The sequence below is a fragment of the Tachysurus fulvidraco genome, chromosome 5 (assembly GCF_022655615.1).
Source record: "Tachysurus fulvidraco isolate hzauxx_2018 chromosome 5, HZAU_PFXX_2.0, whole genome shotgun sequence".
Classification (NCBI taxonomy): Eukaryota; Metazoa; Chordata; class Actinopteri; order Siluriformes; family Bagridae; genus Tachysurus; species Tachysurus fulvidraco.
The window spans coordinates 30,875,588-30,891,801 of NC_062522.1; the positions used below are offsets into that span (position 1 = coordinate 30,875,588).

The 16,214-nt window shown below is 40.3% G+C and overlaps 3 protein-coding genes across 3 annotated transcripts in view; 2 read left to right on the forward strand and 1 right to left on the reverse strand.

The window, feature by feature from the left end:
* The window catches only part of LOC113651023 (kinesin heavy chain), a 32,052-nt gene extending 16,847 nt beyond the window's left edge, over nucleotides 1-15,205 (forward strand). Inside the window, exon 26 of the mRNA XM_047813498.1 lies at nucleotides 14,199-15,205. The gene's annotated coding sequence lies outside the window, so the exon portion shown is untranslated. The remainder of the gene's footprint in view (nucleotides 1-14,198) is intronic.
* septin10 (septin 10) lies at nucleotides 307-8,728 on the reverse strand. The gene is made up of 10 exons (XM_027159822.2): nucleotides 8,379-8,728; nucleotides 6,038-6,152; nucleotides 5,666-5,861; nucleotides 4,949-5,135; nucleotides 3,023-3,184; nucleotides 2,575-2,671; nucleotides 2,327-2,495; nucleotides 2,006-2,138; nucleotides 1,441-1,625; nucleotides 307-893 (listed from the first exon to the last, which is right to left on the reverse strand). The coding sequence occupies exons 1-10, from the start codon at nucleotides 8,406-8,408 to the stop codon at nucleotides 878-880; spliced, it is 1,290 nt and encodes a 429-aa protein (XP_027015623.1). The 5' UTR covers nucleotides 8,409-8,728; the 3' UTR covers nucleotides 307-877.
* On the forward strand, nucleotides 8,819-13,920 carry LOC113651135 (ankyrin repeat domain-containing protein SOWAHC-like). Its single transcript, XM_027159821.2, has one exon. It carries the CDS (start codon nucleotides 9,126-9,128, stop codon nucleotides 10,851-10,853), a length of 1,728 nt encoding a protein of 575 aa, XP_027015622.2. The 5' UTR covers nucleotides 8,819-9,125; the 3' UTR covers nucleotides 10,854-13,920.
* Nucleotides 15,206-16,214: the final 1,009 nt, after the last annotated feature.

Below are 16,214 nucleotides of genomic sequence, written 5' to 3' on the forward strand. Positions count from 1 at the left end.
AATGCTGTATTCTATAATATTACACTATACTATAGCATAGTTCTGGAGCACATAAACAAAAAAGCTCTAGCGAGTGATCGAGTAAAGTGTGCTGCTATGTAGAATCTCCCAATCTTTTTGTGTGTGTGAAAAATTCAGTGTCCTGTGATTTTTCACCAAACTCACAAAAGTGTGTCAGGGAGGTGAAGACTAACACTTCGGTGCACTCAGTTTTCTCCCATCGTACGTTAAAGACAACGTCAGCACCCTATAATAAGCATTAACCGTAATCAGGACATTCAGGCAGAACAAAATATCAGAGAAATATTTCGATTCAAATTTTATTCATGCTTTATTTATTTTTTATCCCATACAAAGCTTAGATAAATATACTTTTTAAAAAAATGTTCTTAGTGTTAAAGAAAACAGTGGAAGTTGTTTATTGTGATCTTTTGGTCACAAAAATATTTAGAAAAATATATATAGAATATATTTTTTTGGGTATTTCTAGTTCCAGACTGAGTCAAGTCCACATTCTTAAACCTTTCTCTGGTTAATTTCCAAAGCGCCTTGTTTTGTTCACTGGTTCTGAATTTGTCAAACCTTTGTTTTAGATCCTGGACTAAGGCAAATTTCTAAAGGCACTTTGATCCCCACATACAAAACTTAGTCTCGACGCCCCCTAGTGGCCATCCTTAATTCCTACATTAACAAAAAAAAAAAAAAAAAAAAACCCCAGTGAAGGAAACAAAGAGAGACTGTTATATAAATGATACACGCAGCAGTCCTGCTGATATACTCGTATAATAAAAAAACATGAAAGAAAGAGATACACACTAACTGGATAATAGTCAATTTTTTTTCAGGATGGGTGGAAACGTCTTCAAATGCAGCTTCATTACATGAATCCAGAGCTGGAAAGAGAAAAAGCGACAAGTCAAAACAATACGAGCTTCGTCTCGCAGTGCAGATTTAACAGTAACAGAATAACAGTAAATGTTGCTCTATCATTTTCCATCCATAGATTCTTGCTCGTTCCATACTAAGGGTTAGTGAGTGTGCTGTTTACACTGCAGCCCTTGATTTGCCACTACATTTCTATAAAGGCTTTGTTTTATCGAAGAGGGTGAAGAAAAAAAAAATAAATAAATACAACTCGAACTGATGAACAAGGCTCATTGTTACAGAGATCCAGGAGTTGTTTTAAAGCGACTACACAATACCTCCTAATTATATGATTATGCAAACTAGAATTAGAGGACTTCAATACAGGTCGTATAAAATTTGTGTTTATGATCCACGCCACACCTTTTGCCAAGCTCTATGTAAACACACTGCTAAAACTGTCTAACTGTCTAAATGTTTATTTCCCATCATTCCGTACATTGCTAGCTGAAAAAAAAACTGAACAGCTAACAGAAGGTGAGTTACGGGTTATGGTTAGGTGAGTGTGTTCCTTACTTCTTGCGGTCTTTGTCCTTCTTCAGGTTAGAGTTGGAGTTGAACGACTGACCCTGCAGGAGCTCGGCTGCGGCTTTCTTCTTACTGAAGGAGTTCATCTCGTCCTCTAGAGTCTTCCTCTTCTCGTCCAGCTTGCTCTTATCATCAGCATGCGAACGCTTCAGCTGCTCAAACTTGCCCTGGAGCTACACACACACACACAAAATGGTGTTGTCATGATCTCCTTCTTTATGGCATGTCTGGAATGCTAAGTCAACATTTTAGAGGAAAAACAAAACAAAAGCTTTGAATATTATAGAGGATTATAGAGGATCACGCCAAACTGAACAAAATGATCTTAAAAGCCCTTACAAGACTGTATTAGTGTGGAAATGCATAAGGAAACAGAAGAGCTTGATTTATTACTCCATCAGTGAGAAAATGGATTGAGAGCTCTCTGCTTAATCCCCTACATCTCTCCTTTAATCTGCTCTATCTGTGGGTGTGTGTGTGTGTGTAGTATATTCCTCTCATTCCCTCCTTTTCAGTGTGTGTTTAATCTGTGTCAGACTGTGAGGATGGATACCTCTCTCTCGGCCTCCTTCAGTTCCGTTTCTTTCTCTTTAACGCGCAGGACAAACATCTGCCTCATTTCCTCCTCCCTCCTCTGCAGCTCCAGCAGAAACTCCTGACGCTTTGCCTCGTACGTCTCCTGCAGGCTGAGAAGACACAGATTACTGTGCATCATCGGATCTGTCTAGCAAATGCGACCTGGCACAGCCTTGATAAATAACATGTTCGATCATATTTCAAAAAAATAAAAAAATGTCCATCCAAATATTGCTAATGATCAGACACACACACACACAAACAGATGATCCATGCCCATTAAGGCCATCGTTTCTACCTGACTGGTTTGCTGTCAGCGTCCGTGTCCTTAAAGCCCATCTCCTCCAGTTTGCAGCGTCTATAGAGCTCGTAGTGGCGCGTGTGCGTCTGCTCCCGCAGGTCCTCCATGTTCACACAGATCAGCATCTCCCGCAGCTTCACAAAATCACAATGGTTCTCGTTCTCCACTGAAACATGACAACTGTGCTTCAGAAAATCTATGCTGAACACACAAACAGCATGAAAACACACACACACACAACATACCTTGTACCACACCCCAGGGATACTGTCGTGCTTTCACCATCTTATTCCCAATCTTCACTTCCTCTGTGCTTCCCACCACTGCAAACGGCAGGTGACCCTGGAAACAACACACAGAAATTGTCATCATTTGAGGAGTCGTACATCTACCAATGATACATTAGTAAGCTGTTGTTATTATAAAAAAAATATTTCCTCACACGATTCCTGATGTTTTTGCTTTCGGGAAACACTGGGACAAACACACGGCATCGTACACGAAACAAAAATGGCAGCAAAATGCCAGCGTACTGCGTTAGTATTGCATATACGCTCCCCCGATTTAAATCCTTCATTAGAACCCTTGCGTCGTTGATGGTGCTCAAGCTTCTGACTGCCGTTGTTATAATGTCACAACAGACTTTATTAAAAGGTCACATTTTATTCTAGCTCTAATAAACATTGTACTCACGTTCATGGCGCTGTTGATCTTGGAGACAGTCTCGTCGTCAGTGGGGAACTGATAGATCTGCACGCCATTGCTCACCAGCTCGCTCATGATCTTAATCTTAAACTTGTGCAGCTCGCTCTTAGAGATGGTGTCGGCCTTCGCGATGACGGGGATTATGTTCACCTTTAAAAAAAACAAGGAGCGTGCACGACGTCAGGTGTAAAGTCACGGCTGTCTAAAAATAACAACGTAGACACACTGTGATGAAATCGAGCTCAAACAAGTAACAGAAATTTAGGAAGCTGAAAAATTGCTGCTGGTAAATTGCAGGTTACTAAAACAAGCATGTACTTCCATCTAAAACCGAAGCTCAATTCCAGACAAAATCTAAACAGGCCGTACAAAGTCTAGCTAAACTACGAGCCAGTCGGTGGAAGATATAATCCACTATGTACTGTAATAAATCCAATGAGAAAACTTATCTAATATCAGAAGCATTGTTAATAAAGTAAAGGGAAAGTTGAGCCATGTATTGGACTGACACATTTAACTCATTTTCATGGCTGACCTGCTTTTAGTAATTCCTTAGAAGGTTTTAAGTTTTTTATAAAGTTTTTTTTATAAAGATGTAATGTTGAGTGATTTTGCAGGCACTCAGTGTTTCTGTACGTGTAGATGAAGCACAAAAGGTATCGTCGGTGACTAACCAACAACACGCCAACCGATCTTATGCTAAATCACATTCATCCAAATGCACAAACTAGTAAAATTAAAAAATACTGATTTGTATAAAACATGATCGTTTCTCATCTGTGAATGTAGCCACAGGTTCTACGTCACCCACCACAAAAAGGAAAAAGAGGAAAGAAACCCTCGAATGGCTCAGAGAGTCGTGGAGCATGAGACAAACACTATTTCGGTATTTCTGCCAGCATTTTTGAGGAGGAATCACCCACTGAGTGCCAGCCTTGAAACTAGACACACACACGCCCAGAATATACCAGAGGTCCTAAAATCTCTCTCTCACACACACACACACACACACAATAGCCTCATACAAGACTGTATACAGAACAGCTGAAGTATAAATCCTACAGATGGGGAAAATGTCAGAAATGTGAAGTCCTCCCTCGTTCTTTTCTCTTCAAACGTAGCCACAGGCACTTCCCAGAGTGGCAGAAACTAACTTACACAGCAACATTTCTCACAACCTATTTTTACTCTCCGACACTTACGAAAAAATCCTCAACGTTTTCCCACCTTCTAAGCGCTTCTTAGAGTTTGAAGAACACTATGTGGAGAATTCGAGGGACGGTTTTATATGTATAAAAATCTAACAAAATAGCGATGTCTTCTGAAATAAAGTCTAGAATAACAAAGAGTCTGAATTTAGATCTGGGTGGGGATTTCGATCCCTAATTAAGCAAGCCGGAGGACATGTGGTGAAGAAAAACTCTGAGGAGGAAAAAAAACCTTCGAAAAGGAACCTGATGGTTGTTCTGGGTGACGCTGGAGTGTGTGAGTACAAATCAATAGAGTATTTAGGAAGTCCACATCTTTGGAGTGTCCATTCGAAACCATTCGCAAGAACAGAATTTCATAGTGGAACAATGTCAGTGGACCTGTTAAGAGGTTGGGAATCGCACTACTTAATATCGTGTGGAACGGTACCAAATGGCGCTTGGATAAACAGTGATTCTGACAGCCAAGATGGCCGCCCTGATAACGTTCCAGCGTTGATATTTATACACATTGTGTCCTGAACCACACAGGCAAGTGTGTGAGACAGTACTGAAGGACCGGATGTCATTTGAGGCATATTTATTGTGTGTGTGTGTGTGTGTGTGTATTTAGACGAGAGAATGATTTGGCAGTGAGATAGCCTCCCTTACGCTTCCGTGTTAGCAACATTAACACAATTACAGAAAGAAAGGTTTTGGTACCAACCTTGCTGTCCAGTTTTTTCATGGTGACAAGGTCGAGGGATTTCAGCGAGTGTCCGGACGGTGCGATGAAGTACAGACAGGCGTGGATGCGTGAGTCGTGGTAGTTATGCAGTGAGCGCTTGATCTTCAGCTCTTCTTGCAGGTAGGACTCGAACTGTGTGTCGATGTAATCCACCACATGCTGGTAGCTGGGGAATCAATTTTTCTGTTAAATCTCAGACTGAGCTTGTGTTGGAAGAAATCTGTGAAAAACTACTATTATCTATGCTCGATGGCCAAAAGTATGTCCTTTACACCCATATATGGTTCTTCCCTTGAAGATACGGAGTGGAGGTTCAGTTTGAAGTGGAAGAACTTGAGTGTCCTGCACGGAGCCCTGACTCTGACTCTACCCCACTGAACACCTTTGGGATGAACTGGAACCAGAGTCTCCTCAACATCCCAACCTCGGTGTCTGATCTCACTAATGTTCTTATGGCTGAATGAACACAAATCCACACAACCACGCTCCAACATACAGTAAAAACCTTCCTGGAAGAGTGGAGCTTATAATATCAGCAAGCTGGGGAATAAATCCGAATTGTGGTGTTCATGTGTTCGCATTCTACAGGGTATTTTTGTTTGACCAATAGACTAAATATCTAACCAAACATCTGCCCATCTTCCTGTCTGTATAAACATCTCACCAACTGCCCCCGTCCTTCTTTTGCCTACTCACCTATCTTGTTTGTTCATCTGGTCTCCAAACCCCACCGTGTTGACGATGGTGAGCTTGAGACGCACGTTGCTCTCCTGAAGGTCATACGTCTGGGCACGGAGCTTGACGCGTGGCTCAAAGTGAGACGACTCGAAGTTCTCGAAGTTGGTGTTGAACAGCGTGTCCATCAAAGTGGACTTCCCAATACCTGTCTCACCTGTGGAAAAAGAATTTGTCTGTGTAAGCTATGAGGTGTATGAATAATGCTTACGAGGGGAGTTTATTAGTGCTGGATGATTATAACTGAAGTGCAAAGCACAGAGACATTTTATTATCCAGTTCCCTTTAAAGAAGTGCAAATAGAACAATAAAATTATTGTGTTAGAGAGTCACCTATGCAGAGGATGTTGAAGCAGAAGCCCTGACTGGTGGATTTATTGACCAGCTGATCTGGTAAGCTGTCAAATCCAACATGACCAGACAGAGATAAAGGACGAGCATTTCTTTCCTATTAAGAAAAAAAAAAGCAAAAGTAAGCAAATTAAAACATGCATAGAAATACCGAAATACTTGAACTGCCACTGCACTGTCAGGACTTGTATCACGGTGGGTCTTTCTTGCCTTATTCTTGGTTAATAGATGCAAAAAGAACAGAGGAAATCATAAACCGACAGCTGTGTAGGCAAAATTACAGCTAAAAATAAACACAATCTGGAATGCTTAGCCACAGTGTTTTTTTTTTTTTGTATAGTGTTCATAAAGACAACACCCTGAAATAAAGAGTCCCACAGTTCTAACATGTATCTTCTAGTAAACATAAACAGAGACGAGAACAAAAACTGGTTTCCACTCTATGCATATAATGGATTGTATGGGAAAGAAGACAGAAATTAATATATCTTCTCCAAAAATGTCTGTTTATCCTGGAAGATGCAATAAAAATATTTTTGCCATAAAGCCTTCTGTCTTCTACATTTACAGCAGTAAGCGACAAGTTGTTCACCTCTCTTGTTTGGGCAACAGCTTTAACAATGATTGATCACTGACCGAAGGGGTTTTTTTTTTTACTTTTATATGAGACAACATGGTGTGTTTACTGATGATGTATCTGCATCGTAGAATTGATAAAATCTAAATTAAAATGTCACTTGTTGATAGAAATCGTGGCTGGTCTGTTGCTCTTTAGTCTGAACTGCATCAGGACATTCTTAGAAACATCTCTGAAACCTAGACACAAGGGTATGTAAACATTTGCAGCGTCTGCGTACGTGGGAACAAAGGGGGGGGGGTATTTTAATTCTCAGAGGGAGGAAAGATCTTCGGTCATAGCCGAGATTTAAAATTTGTTTCTATTTTCTTGTGTTTAGATAAGCATGCCATTATGAATGCAACAGCCCTCTGTGGTTTGTCAACATTTGGGAGAACGACATGTTTATCTCTGCATTCCAGAGATGGGGTGACACTTTTTTTTGGCGGGGGGGGGGGGGGGGTGTTAAGGAATGTGAGAAAGTTAAGCAACATGGTTTGAAACAGGAATTCAGTCTGATGACGTGTTGAAGTGCGTGACTAATTCACACAACTGACAATACATTTACATTCCATCCATCCATGAAAAATAATCTAAACAAATCTGATTCTCTTAATAAAGTTGTGAAATATGGAAAACAGTAAAGAGGTTAATGAGTCGTTTTTTCTTTCTTTGGCTGTGGATGATTTCTTACCATCTTACGCATCAGGTGTGTATGTGCATTAGGCATAGAGCTAACATAAAATATTACCATTACGACCATTATTATATTTATATTATAAACTCTGCACTCTTCAAAATGAATAAACTTCCAATCATTTTTGAATGATATATTAATTCTCCAGCAAGCAATTGTTCTGGGGCAGCGGTGGCTCAACTTCTTAAGGCTCTGGGTTGTTGCTCGGGGTTCAAGGCCCAGCACAGCCAAGCTGCCACTGCTGGGCCCTTCAGCAAGGCCCTCAACCCGCCATGCTCCAGGGGTGCTGTATCATAGCTGCCCCTGCACTCTGACCCCAACCTCCTCATTTGGGGTATGTGAAGAAAAGAATTTCACTGTGCTGTAATGTATATGTGGCGATAATAAAGGTCCGTTCTATTCCCGTTCTAAAAGGCAATCGCATGCAGTGATGAGCTGCTACTGTAGAGCAAGTCGCAAACCCTCAGGGGCGGGACATGTTTGTTAAAGGAAGCGGTTAATTGGATGAACATAAGACTAGTACAGGTTGAGTCATCAAAAATCAAAAAAGCGTAATAGTTTCTTGTGAAATTACAAGCGAAGATCTTGTCGATCATAGAAATCATGTTTCAGAAAGTTTTGGAGAAAAAAAATTTTTAGTATGCATTCAAATAAACAATGTCAATAAAGGAAAAGCATGATTATGTCACTAAAACAAATTCCTCGCATTTGAAAACATGCCTGGCAATAAAGCTTCTGATTCTGAATTCTAAGCCCCAGGATCATAACTTTAAATTGGACTTTTAACACGAATAGTGCTGATTGGGTAAAATGTGTATTTAGTTATGTTTTCCCCCCTGTTTTACACGTATTATACTATATAAGGCATAGAAACCGTTCACTGTAATCTAGTGCACTTCTATTATAAGGGAACATATTGAGATTTAACCCAGTGCTAGTTAAACATGCTAACATGCTAACGCTCTACACACCTAGATTACACTACTAAAGAAAGTGTATAATAAACTTACCCCCTGTCGAGCAACATCAGACGAAGCCATGTTGTGTGTTGAACGAACACTTATAAGTTATTTTATTTTAAATATAATATAATTTACGTTGGAAAAAGTACCGACATGAAAGAGGCGGGTGAAGCCAATTGGAAAAGTTTGTAGGAGAAACGTTTGGAATGTAACAGGAACGTACCACCCCGTCCATGAGGGTGAAACTCTATCTGGGCGGTATAAAAATGTCCTACCAAAGAAGATCCTGTCCTTGAAACAAAATCATAATTAATTCGTAATTTATTTGTGAACTATTGTGTATCTAGTATTTCGTTTTTAAAAGAAACGTTGCAAACATATCATCGGTTAGCTTTCACTACACCTCCTCGAACGTCTACAATGGTTCGGTCTAGGAAAATATAACCGTACTGGAAATGAGAAACTGGCACCCATTTCGGCTCTTTAAGGGTGGACTGCGCTTATGTGGCGCGTGATATCGAGAGCCAAGATGGTGTCTGAAAGGTCACAGTTTCAGTAAGGAGGGATTAAAGGGCGGGACGTGTGCTTGTTTGGCTACGAGTAATGAATGGAGACGTGGTTGCTCCACTTACTGGCAATACCTGGGATTAGCAGCGGGATAAAGAGCCAAAATAATGAGGGATCCAGAAATGGGTGGAGAATCGATTTGTTTATTTAAATCTGTAAAAAAGAGGCGATTTTTCTTTGCCAGGAATAACAGATTCTGGTCGATGATGTGTTGTTTAGTTTGATGTGATGGCGGCCGAATGCACACAAGAAGCGGTTTTATGTTTTCTAACAGAGAGAGGAGGGAGAGTGAAGAACACGGATTTAATAAAGCACTTCGGATCTTTCCTTTCCACTGACCCCGAGAGGAAAGCTGCGGTTAAAGGGACGTTTAAGAGCTTCGTCGACAGCGTGGCGGTGGTGCAAGTGGAAAACCGAGAGAAATACGTGTGTCTGAGAAAAAGGTTCAGAGGGTCTGTGAGACGGCAGGATGGCCGTGATGGACCGGAGAGCGCCTCCAGACTCAGCGCTGCTGATCCCCATGACAACCGCCATGACGACTGCATCGCTGTCAAACCGGGCGTGTGTGAGAGCCATGCGCTCAGCAGCACCGTCCCGTCACAGAACAAAGACGCAGAACAAGAAATACCGCCTGCATCGGTTTGCGCCGGCGCTGGTGCGCGCACACCTCCGAAAACCAGTCTGGATGGATCAGCTTTACGCGCATTCACTACAGCCGTGAACACAACTGGGGATAAAACGGAAATGGGGAATCAGCATGCTGGGAATACTGGCGCTGGGAACCACAACGGGTCTGTTGGGATATCAGATACAACTCTGCATGGTGAACAAACTACAGGAGAATGTATTCCAGAGATCTCTGAAACTGAGCCGTCTCACCTACCGGCGACTGACGGAAGTAAGTTCATCCATCCTCCATGTTTACCGACGCGTACTGAAGGCCGGAGCGAAGGCAGAGTTGATCAGAGTCACTCAGATATATCAGAGAGCGAGTCCGCTCCTACAGCACGTGAGGAAGTGACGGAAAGAGCAGGGAGTGGATCAACACGTGTCGGTCTGGGCAGCGCGGATGAGGGACGCAACACACCCAAAGGGAGTCGGAAGAGTTTTACTTCGCACCTGATGAACAGCTCGCCGCAGATACGACGCAGCCTGGTGCTGAGGCAGAGCCGACACGCAGCTAAGAACGACGGCGACTTGTGTGTAAACTCCGCGCACATTGAGGAAGAGAGCGCCGCCGTGACGCTGGACCCCGTGGAGCACGAGTGGATGATGTGCGCCTGTGACGGCGAATGGGAGAGCCTGCGTCGGCTGCTCAACAGCGAGCCAAGCCTCGTTTCCAGAAAAGACTTCGTGACCGGTTTCACGTGCATACACTGGGCCGCCAAGCTGGGCAAGCACGAGCTGCTCGCAGAGATTGTGAACTTCGCACGGCAACGCAACGTGGCGCTGGATATAAACACGCGCTCGAGCGCCGGCTACACACCTCTCCACCTGGCAGCCATGCACAACCACACCGAGGTGATCAAACTCCTGGTGGGCGCGTGTGACGCCGATGTAGAGACGCGCGATTACAGCGGCAAGAAGGCGAGCCAGTATTTGCGCAGCGACGTCGCGAGAGACGTCCTCGACATAGCTGGAGCCGACGCTACCTGCGAGGAGGTCGCGCTTGGGGACGACGCTGCTCGGTGGAAACTGCCCCGAGTTCTCCAAGCCAACCTCAGGCTGCTGAACCGCAGCGCGAGCGAAGACGACGACTGTGTCGGGGGGCTCACGAGAGACAGGCCACTTCGTCGGAAATCGTCGTTTAACAAACTGAAGCCCAGACTGAGCAAAATGCGCGCGGGGATCACGCCGATCGTTCACAGCACTTCTCACTTTGAGCGTCTCGAGGGAGCCACGGGTCAAGCGTCCGGCTCGTTTAGATCCAGACCAAAATCAAACCTATTTGGGTGATTCTGCAAGTGTGGGTTCGGTGGATGTTAGACCTCTCAGACTTACAGACTGCTTACACTCTCTCTCTCTCTCTCTCACACACACACACACACACACACACACACACACACACACACACACACACACACTAAAAGTCGGGTATGGATTACCAGGAGTCATGACAGACACAAGGGGTCCAGTACATTAACCTGTCAGGGGGCCAAATATTCCTCATTACTTACCTCCTACAAGCTGAACATTCCAAGTACACATAAAACACCAGTGTCTCTACCACCAGAATCTGAGATCCAGATGAGTGCAAAAGTTTGCATCTCCTTAGGTTTTTATTAATCGTAACATTTGTTAATTTAATGCTGTGTTAATCAAATTTTATAACAGTTAAGTCTTTATCAGCACTTAGCACTTATCATCTTTTTTATTTATTTCATTTACTTAATTCAAGTGCCAAAATATTTAAGTTGTTCAATGTTCAAACTCATACAGTTTGCTGAAAGCAGACACTTTAATAGTTTTACAAGACCTAAAAGAATGCTTTTTATTTTTATTTTTACAGAGATTGAAAAGTTCCTAAAAATATATTCGACTCTACAAATGGCATCATTCGAACCCAAATGCACCAAATAAGTGAAAAACCGTAGTGTGTTGGGGGAAATGAGTATAATTCAATGTAAAAATTAGTCTAAAAAGCTTAAAAAAGCTAACTTGCTTCAATCTTGCTGATTTATTCATCAATTTAGAAGAGAGGGAACACAAATTTTTACAGTCGCATATACATTTACATTTACAGCATTTGGCAGACGTTCTTATCCAGAGCGACGTACATAAGTGCTTAAATCTCTAACATTGAATACATTAATACTGGCTCACTAGGCTACATGCTTAAGATACCATGAGTTTAAAACGTTTGTTCAAAGTTACAATGAAAAAATGTCAAAGGTTGTGTGGTTTTTTGTTTGTTTGTTTTTGTGCAAAAGATAAGGAAAGAATGCTAGTTGAAGTGTTTCCTGAATAAGTAGGTCTTCAACCACCGCTTGAAAATAGCCAGTGACTCAGCTGTCTGGAACTCTAGAAAAAGTTAAATCGACCACCTTGGTACCAGAACAGAGAAGAGTCTTGTAGTATACTTGCCTCTTACCCTGAGAGATGGTGGAACCAGTCGAGCAGTGCTGGTAGATCGGAGGGTGCGTGGTGCAGTGCGAGGAGTGATGAGGGCTTTGAGGTAAGAGGGAGCTGGTCCATTTTTGGCTTTGTAGGCCAGCATCAGTGTTTTGAATCTGATGCGTGCAGCTACCGGAATATAGAATATATTAAAAACGAAGATTATGTTGTAGTAGGTTGGAGATGATGACACATGGTGCTTGAAACAAAGCACAAATTTTGAATACTCTTGACTATAATCCTTTTTTAAACACTTTTAGGTATACATCAAAATATTAGCCCTGTCGTAATGTAAAAATTATTACTTCGAGCACTTATTAGACTTAAATCTAAGCTCACCCTCCACTGAGCCTAATCCCAGATCTAATATCAGTTCTCTCCTTAAATATCGTACCTTAGTCTTTGGCAGCTGCTAACTCCAAACCTTTGTACTGCCATAAATATGGTGAAATGTGACCATGTTGTTTTATTTTTATTTAACGTAAAGTACCTCATGGATGTGCCTGGGTTAAAAGGGAGGTTAAAAATGGAATGATTTAACACCAGCATTCGTTTATGCATATGAAGTAAAGCACCTAAAATGTAAACACCAGGCTTACCGGTCTGTAAGTGTAAGTGCTTTGTATCAATGACACTACAGTATATCCTTCCTGCTTAGTATAATTGTCAGATTCAGTGCTTTACATTTACCTGAACATCGAATGTGATTTTTTTGCACTTTTCCCTAAGAGAGCATTAATCATTATGACAAACAAAACCCTTTTTTAATCATAGTTCAGTAGTTATGTAACATACTGGGTTAGGAAAAAATTCCTCTGGGTTAAGACGTGAAAAGTCTTGCTAAGTGTTGGAGCATGTCTGACGATATTAGCGTCATTGTAGTCCCGCGTGAGCAAGCTCGAGCTCGTTCCCTCTTCACACACTGCTGACTCAGTGCTTAGTCAGATCAGGAGGTTTACCACATTGAATTTGGGAAAAACAGCTCTTAAAGGAATACAACCTTTTTTATTGGTTGTTGTTGATTTAAAGTTTAATCATTATTCAGTATATCTGTAGCATGCTAATGATTACTGCATTTGAGCTTTTCAACGCTTCTTTGTATTGAGGATCAATTAAAAAGTAGTTGTGAAGGAGGAAAAAGACAGTTTTGTAAAGTCTTTGAAGGCATTCTTCAGTTTTATTTCACGAAACTTTAAGACGTTTCTTCTACGTTCGTTCCGAACATAATCATAATAACAACGGTTTTGCATTAAAAATTAATTACTTACTTTATTTTTTATTTTATTAATTTTTTATCATTAATAATGTATCTACAGTTATCTATAAGAAGAAATAATTGTAAACGAAATGTTTAACATTTGGACGATTCAATTGAAAATTTTGTAACATTTTATGTGAACGATGTCTGATTTTTGTAGAAAAGTGTATTGTGATCTAATCAATCACTCTCGATATTATAATTATTATATTCTGTCAGGATATTGTTAAATATAACTACATTTTAACGTATTACTTTGTAGTTCGATTAAATTAGATAAACAGCTTTCCTTAATTTCTGTCTGAAAGCAAAAAACACTTTCTGACAGAATTCAACATTTGCCGCAGACTTTGTTTCTGTTTTGTTTTCCTTTGTATTTCTGTTTCTCATTTCGGGGAAACGTCTCAGTATGATTGCGTGTAGTAATCACACATACACTACAGAAGTAATAGACAGAGATCAGGTTGGGAGTGTTTCTTTAGGTTGGCTCAAAATCCTCTCTTTCCCTTTGCTTTGGTTTGTTTGCATGTTGCTGAAGGTTACGGTACAAAAATCTCATGTTGTTATCAGAAATAACCCTGTGTACAGATCGTCCTGATTCCGAGCTGGATATGTAAAGTAAATTTGGGAAGCTGCTTAATTTATTTCAGACATATGTGTGTGTGTGTTTATTGGGAAGTTGGGGGTAGGGGTCATGTTTTAATATGCTACGCATCGTTGCCCCCAAAAATAAGAATATCCTTCTATATCTTTTATCTTTAATATCTTTTTTGGGTCAGTGTTAAAAGTGTAGGAAAGCATTAATTTGCGCCATTCATAATTATATCAAAGCAGGTCCTCACATGGATAGTAAAATAGGTGTACAAGTTAGAATGAGTTTTTTATTTAATGTCCCTGGTCATAAAGCAAGGGCTTTGCTGACCTAAAAGTGTGTGTGTGTGTGTGTGTGTGTGTGTGTGTGTGTGTGTGTGTGTGTGTGTGTGTGTGTGTGTGTGTGTGTGTGTGTGTGTGTGTGTGTGTGTGTGTGTGTGTGTGAGAGCGAGAGATCTGCTGATTGGCCTCATTATCGCATGACCTATAAGAAGGCAAGACTTCGCTATCTACCACATAATTCAAACATTGCATGATAACAGCACACTTAAATCTAGTTATTTTCTCATATCCAGCTTTTTTGCACACGTCAGCTGGGACTTTACAAGGGCACAGAAGGGAGGGGCGCCCCAGCTGACAGAAAACCAAGTTATGCAACTGTTCAAATGTTCCAGATTTTTTTCCTCAGAAACCTTTTCCCAGAAATACAAGAGAAATCTTTTTTAAAGCACTGATAATATGGACATGACTTCACTACACTACCAAGGAAAAGCCGCTCACTCTGTTCCTGCTTGTTTTTCTTCTCCATTATAACCTTTGTAATGAATACATTCATCGATACAAACTCAAGTTCCCACACGTCGAATCGTGGTTTAGACATTTATACGTTTCATTTTGACGACTATAACATTTTTTACAACCTTGTTGTACATCCCTGTGAACTCTTTGGACTCTTTCTATAAAACTAAACTATTCACTAATATGCTTTTGTGTACAATTTTAGTGTTTGTTTTGTTTTCTCTTCTAACAAATTTGTTCCTTTTTGTACAAATACAATACAAAGCTAGAGCTGCTAACTCCAAACCGTGTACTAATGAATTTTGAATTGTTGATCCAGAAGTGTGTGAAACTTTCCTTACAGATTTTCTACAGTTTATAGATTTGTTTTTATGTTGTATTTTTATGTCGTACCATTTACCCTTTACCGTAAATTTAGTACTTATGCACTTTCATATAGGAGTGAGCTTTTATTTCCTTTTGTGCTGAACATATCCTGACATGGTGCTATTGTTCCTTAATCACATATTACATGGTTTTAAACGTATTAAAGTAATACTCCACTGTATGTTTACTCAGCGTATCTTTTGTGTATGTTTGAATCATACAGACGAGAAGTTCCACATGGATTAATGTGTCAGAAAGACTAAGACTAAATCAGAAATAAACATAAATCCTGCTTCAAAGTGAAGTATAATGGAAGTCTAAATGCACATGTTGGAGCAAGCAATAAGCGTTAATAATAATAATAGTTATTTACAGGCTGATGTCATTCTAGCTCAGGCTGTTGTAACGTTCAGTAGTTTCAGCAACTCAGAACCATGTGCAGGATTGAAACCATGTCTTTGTTTAAAAACAGAATATAACATGAAACAATACATTAAACGTGACAAAACAAACCGACTGCAACAGCAGCCAATGAACAATGACTCGACAAAGACAGACGCCGAAGGTCAGGTATAAATAGGGCTCATTAGGGAAGAATTACAAACAAGTGACATGACATCATCCTATGATATTAAACAAGGATTATCAATTCTTCGGACTAGTTTCATTGTCCAGCTGTTGATAGATAGAAAAGATTTCAGCTCTTGCATCTAGTACAATTTTTTTTTAATTAATTTTATCTAAAATTAAAATTTATTTTGAAATTAAAATTTATTTTAATTTTGTCTAAAAAAATCATTAAAAAAACATGCTATTAATATTTGCAGAAAATAAAGTTTTACATCCTTGCTGTTACTTGATTTGGACAAAAACCAACTTGATATTCATTTTTTCTGATGAGTATCAGGATGATAGGTTAGTAAAAAGATTAGTTAGGTTTGATTTTGATTGTTAAGTTAGATTTGAGTCGAGGCAACAATCAGTTATTAATTATTAGTGAATTATTTAACTGGATAGCAAGATGATCTGTTCACAAATGATCTTAAACTCCAGATTGGTCAGAGGATACAAAATTGTGTCGAATCGCATGGTTTCCTAGCAGATATTGTGAAATATATAAGAATGTGAGGAAGATGAAAATGATGAAAATTCATTTGAAATTCTTGAACGCATTTACCAACTGGATCTAA

Bases quoted from the DNA above. Each gene is read 5' to 3' on its own strand.
- LOC113651135 (XM_027159821.2), top strand. From the start codon at position 9,126: ATGGCGGCCGAATGCACACAAGAAGCGGTTTTATGTTTTCTAACAGAG.
- septin10 (XM_027159822.2), bottom strand. From the start codon at position 8,408: ATGGCTTCGTCTGATGTTGCTCGACAGGGG. The intron at 5,136-5,665 runs GTGAGTAGGCAA...TTGATTCCCCAG, and splicing joins CAGATGAACAAACAAGATAG to CTACCAGCATGTGGTGGATT. The intron at 1,626-2,005 runs GTATCCATCCTC...GTGTGTGTGTAG, and splicing joins TGAAGGAGGCCGAGAGAGAG to CTCCAGGGCAAGTTTGAGCA.